This window comes from Crocuta crocuta, unplaced genomic scaffold (genome assembly GCF_008692635.1).
Source record: "Crocuta crocuta isolate KB4526 unplaced genomic scaffold, BGI_CrCroc_1.0 scaffold693, whole genome shotgun sequence".
In the NCBI taxonomy this organism is placed as follows: domain Eukaryota; kingdom Metazoa; phylum Chordata; class Mammalia; order Carnivora; family Hyaenidae; genus Crocuta; species Crocuta crocuta.
The window spans coordinates 166,498-171,632 of record NW_027527545.1 but is presented as its reverse complement, the minus strand read 5'-3'; the positions used below and the strand labels follow the sequence as shown (position 1 = coordinate 171,632).

At 59.5% G+C, this 5,135-nt stretch overlaps 1 protein-coding gene across 2 annotated transcripts in view; it reads left to right on the top strand.

Moving 5' to 3' along the window:
* Positions 1–5,135, top strand: part of ZNF333 (zinc finger protein 333) — a 16,797-nt gene that overhangs the window by 175 nt on the left and 11,487 nt on the right. Inside the window, exons 2-4 of one of the 2 annotated variants that reach the window (XM_077765322.1) lie at positions 1,220–1,343; positions 1,993–2,075; positions 4,579–4,695. In XM_077765322.1, the coding sequence (XP_077621448.1) occupies positions 1,220–1,343; positions 1,993–2,075; positions 4,579–4,695 (324 nt within the window). The remainder of the gene's footprint in view (positions 1–1,219; positions 1,344–1,992; positions 2,076–4,578; positions 4,696–5,135) is intronic. The other variant, XM_077765327.1, reaches the window with a different exon arrangement.

Below are 5,135 nucleotides of genomic sequence, written 5' to 3'. Positions count from 1 at the left end.
GAATCATTGGGGGGGGGGGAGGGAGGATTCTGTCCTCTGGGCCCTGTCCCCTTTCTCCCCGCCCCCAGCTGAGGAAGAAAGGGGAGGGGAAGCGTGGAGCCCCTCTGCCTTGCCCCGGGGGACCTGGTGGCTTCTTGCAGTGCCTGGCCTCTGGAGCGAGTGGCTTGGGAGGAAGGGTCCCCCCAGTGACCCTGGGGCTGTAGAATGAGGCTCATTAAAAAAATTTTTTTTTAATGTTTATTCATTTTTTGAGAGACAGAGACAGAGCATGAGCAGGGGTGGGGCAGAGAGAGAGGGAGGCACAGGATCCCAAGCAGGCTTCAGGCTCTGAGCTGTCAGCACAGAGGCCACGTGGGGCTCGAACTCACGAACCGCAAGATCATGACCTAAGCTGAAGTCGGACACTTAACCGCCGGGGCCACCCAGGCACCCTGCACGAGGCTCATTTAGAATCCGTAGCAGCAGAGCCCCGGTGGGGGTGGCCCTTTTGACACTTACCCAAACCACACGTGTCTGCATGCATTTCAATAAATTACAATTCAGTGAAATGAGAGACTCGGTTTCTTAGTGGCCTGAGTCCCGTTTCTCCAGTGCTCAGTCGCTACACATGCTGCTGGCTTCTGGAAAGTGCAGGCCGAGAACATTCCCACCGTCACCGAGCGCTCTAGCTGACCATGCTGTGAAAAGGCCGTTGGGCTTCTCAGATGCAGTGGGAGTCCTGTGTTAACAAGGCCTCAAAGGATTACATGATGCTTACGTAAGTCTTGGGAGGGTAGGGATTTCACCAAAATGAAGTGATCGATCCCAAAGTTTTGGTGCCTTAAATCAAGAATTTAGGAAGAACTCTCTCTAGAGCCCAGAAATAGGCTGTGCAGTCATTGGCGGTGTGAAGTGACCAAGAGCCAAAGCTTATACTTTGTCGTTTGTCCAAATGTGAGAAGAAGGGGAGTACCATCTGCTCGGTTGGCCGTAGGATCCCTGTCCCTGTCACAGCCACTACTCGTCGTCGAGGGCACAGCACAAAATGAGCCTCAGGGATGGCTAAGCAAATGGGGCACGGCTGCGTGCCGATAAAACTTTATTTGTAAAAGGCAGGAGGCAGGCCGGCTTTGCGGAGCCCTGCGGCAGAGAGAGTGTTGTGAATGGGCACCCTCCCCCGGCGGTAACCGGCTGCCCCGCAGGTGGTTTTGGCTGAGCCAGAATGTGGGTGTCGGTTTAGGAGTCCGTCACCCTTGAGGATGTGGCGCTGCCGCTCAGCCAGGAGTGGGCGTTGCTGGCCGGCGCGCGGAGGAACCTGTGTCGATTCGTGATCCTGGACGAGTGCCGGACTCTGGCTCCCAGGGGTAAGGCTGGCATCAGGCTGGTCCTTCTTCTTTTTAAAGTTTATTTTTATTTATTTTGAGAGAGAGCACGCATGAGTAGGGGAGGGGCAGAGAGAGGGAGAGAGACAGTCCCCAGGAGGCCCCACACTGCCGCACGGAGCCATAGGGCTCCATCCCACGACTGTGAGATTATGACCTGAGCCAAAGTCGAGGGGCGGAGCCAAAGTCGAGGGGCGGAGCCAAAGTCGGGGGGGCGGAGCCAAAGTCGAGAGGCGGAAGCTTAATTGACCGAATCCCCCAGGCGCCCCTCCAGTTCCTCTTTAAATTGAACATTTCTCTGTGTGTTCTTGGTCTAATTGCTTCTTGCTTGTTTCTCTGATGACGCTGTCTGACAGGCGACATCCGTCTCCGTTCCCATGGGAAATAGCCTGTCCTCTCCGCCGCCCTGCCCCCCATCACTGCCAAGTTCCTGACACAGCTGCGCCCCTCAGAGTCTCCCTTTGCTCACTGATGCCTTCTCCCGTTTCAGTGTTGTCCCAAGTTGAGAGTCAATACTTCAGAAAGAGTGTTTTAAAACAGTAAATAAATACATAAGTACATATTTTGGTCAATTTCATACCCCTCTATGTTTCTGAAAGAACGGAACTTTTCTCCCCCCAATTCCTTTTAGACTGGGACCCTCCACTTAAACCCAGAGCGCCTCTTCCTGTGCAGGACACTGTGGCGGGAAAGTCGTCCCCGGGTTTGCAAATGGTAAGATTCATGGGGTCGTCCTTGCTCCCTCTCCTGGGAGAAGGTGAGGGGGACGTGAGTTGCGAATGCACACCGGAGCCCCGGGGCCGTGGGGGCACTTCCTCACGGCCACGCCCCCGCGGTGCGAAGGGGGTGTCCGTGCCTCCTGAATTTGGGCAAGCCCCTCCTGTCCCTCGAAACCCTTTCTTCCCAGGAGGGTGCCCCGAGTCAGCATTTCCATCAGCACGAGTCACACGTCGATTGCGCGCAGTGCGCTTTTCCCCTCCGCGGTCCCGGGAAGCTTCTGCCTGGTGGAGAAGCCCCGCGGAGGGCCGGCCGGAGTGGGAGAGAGCCCGCCCGGTCCCCGGGCCTGCAGGCCGCCTGAGCAGGGGGCACCTCAGAACACTCCGGAAACGTGCCCTGGCGGGGAGGGGCGCAGCCCCGGGCTCTGCGCGGGTGTCGGCAAGGTTTCCGTCCTGGCTCACCTGTTGCCGGGAGCAACCTGTGTCCAGAGCGCTGGTCCAGCCGCAGCCGAAACGGCTTCAGGAGGAGCCCTGACCTGGACCTGACACGATGACCCTGGGGGACCGCCACCCTGACTATGAAGGATGCGGGAGCGCTGTCGTGGATCGCACCCCAAGTCGAGATCTCACACTGGAAATGAACCCTTGTCAAATCGGGGAAAAGCCCTCAGAGCCGCTGCGCAGCCCAGTGCCCCAGGGAGCACACGTTGGGGGGGGTGGCCACCCCAGCTTTGGCCCTGAGTTCCTGCCTCCCCAAACTATATGAGTTTTCAAGGTTTGGGTTCCCAAACCCTTGGGGATTTCAAAGGTTAGGGTTCGGGTTTGGATAGAAGGACAAACAGAGCCCAGTCTCCTCCCCCCCCCCNNNNAGTGACAGAGATGCTGGCTCTGGGAGGGAGTGGCTGGGCCTGGGTGGTGGAGACCCATTTCATTCTTTTGCTCCAAGCATGCACAGCCTCAACCCTACACAGCCCAATGTGGGCTGCAGGGCAGCTGAAACCCTCAGCCCTGCGTGGCTTGCATCGGACCCACTCCTCGCTGCCCATGTCCTCCTCACCGCTGGTTCACATTCTTGTTTCGGAGGAGAATACCCTCCAGCGGCTGCTTGGGAAAGGGCCCGTTTGCTTTCGAGGCCCTGAAAATCTCTAGAAATATCTCACTGGAGCTGCTGGATTGCAGGGGCCTCACCTGATGGGATTGTTGCGGTACCGCCACGCATAGCATCCTGTGCATCGTTACAGAGCCCTCGGTTAATGCTTGTGCAGCGAGGACATGAATGCAGATGCTCCGAGCCCTTACTGCCCCCCCCGCCCCGCCCGTCTCGACGAGCAGATGGACCCTGCGAGGGAGGGAACGAGGATGGCCCGCAGCTGTCCTTCCCCGTTTCTGTGGGCCCTTTCCTCCCAGTGTGGGGCTCCAGCACCTTCCACAGAGCTCCACCTGCAGCTCAGAAGCAAGCACCGATTGTGGGTGAGGAGGGGCTTCTGCTTCATGGAGCCCCAGGAAGCAGGCGGTCAGTCCCAGAGCGTCCTGAGCGGGGAGAGGAGGGCCACACGGACGCCCATGTGGAGAAATCGAGTGGTTCATCATGAAGACACAGCCCACGAGTGGTGCGGCTGCGTTAGGGGCTGGGGGTCCAGCCCAGGCCTAACCGCACAGGTTGCCGCATCCTGGCCGCTGGCACCTGCCGCCTGGGACTCACACAACCTGTCATGTGGGCGAAGATGCTGACTGTTGGGTTCATCCTTCCGGGCATCAGTGGGCTGTGTCCCAACGACCAAGGCCCCTGCGGCAGCTTTGAAACCTCCCTGTCATATGAGAATAAGCGCCGGTGCCCAGGGACAGATCCAGGCCCTGCGGCCTCCCCTTCATGGCGAGAGAGGCCAGGGGAGAGAGCTGGACACTGCTCTCGGAGGAGTCCCCGGAGGAGGCCGAGGAAGGGGTGTCTCCGGGCTCAGTCTTTCTGCCGCCCCAGCCTCCCCCACGCCGTGTCTCCTCCAGGCTATTTCAGGGCACAGGAACATTGGCTGCTGTGAGTGTTGGACAAGGGCAAGGTTCAGGGACGGGCCCTGGGTGGCAGGGCGGACGTAACTGACAGTGGCCCGCAGTTTGACCCTGTGATTGATGGATGTCAAACAGACCAACACAGACTAAGAAAACACAGAACAACGTGCCTATTCAGAACGAAGGGCTCCCCACCTTCCTTGAAGGAAGCGTGTTGCAGTGCCTCTGAGGGCCCCTGGCCTGACCTGCCACCAGGCCCCCCCTCCCCCCAGAACCAGAGAGGGTTGGGTCCACCTCTGTGCCTGGGGTGTGATTGGCCCTTGAGACCCTTGCTGGCCGGCGCCCACCGTGGAGTAGGGGCTGTCACCAGATCTGAAGCTTCCAGACCCACATGCCTGACTTCTGACGGCATTCCCCCCAGATTGAGGGTCCCTCAGGCCCAGAACGGCCTCAGTGCCACCTCTGTCCTGCTCAGTCCCTTCCGTGCCTTTTCCTAGGGGCCGCGGCTGGACCTGGGGATGCACATCACGCCCACAGTTGGAGACAGAGAGACACCTTCGATTCCGGAGGACAGGCCAGCTCTCCGGGTGTCGCCTTGGTCTCCTGGATGTACAGTAAGCCGGGGAGGGGGTTTGCTGGGAGGGCCCAGCCCCAGCCAGGGAGGCTTGGGGTTCGAGACTTCTGCGAATGGGGTGGCAGGGGGAGTGGGAGGGATCTAGGACCAACTCTTGGGGACTGGGCACGGGCCGGAGGCCCAGGCTTAGCTCCCGTAGGAACTACTGAATGGGCCCCAACGTTCCTCTCGCCCCAGGGTGGTGGCGGCCCAGAGCAGGCCTCCGGGAAGAACTAGCACCCAGGGCCTTGGCCCTGCCTCCCCTGGGCCAGCCTTTCCTCCTCTGTTCCTTCCGCTCTCACTCCCACCCTGTCCGTGGCCGCGAAAGCTATAAGAATGAGTGACCATGTGATCCCAGGGCTGGAGAGTGAGCCCCTGCTGGTGACTGAGCTCTTGGCCCAGGGTCCTGTGTTTCTATTCTAAAGTGGAGAGGATCGGAGA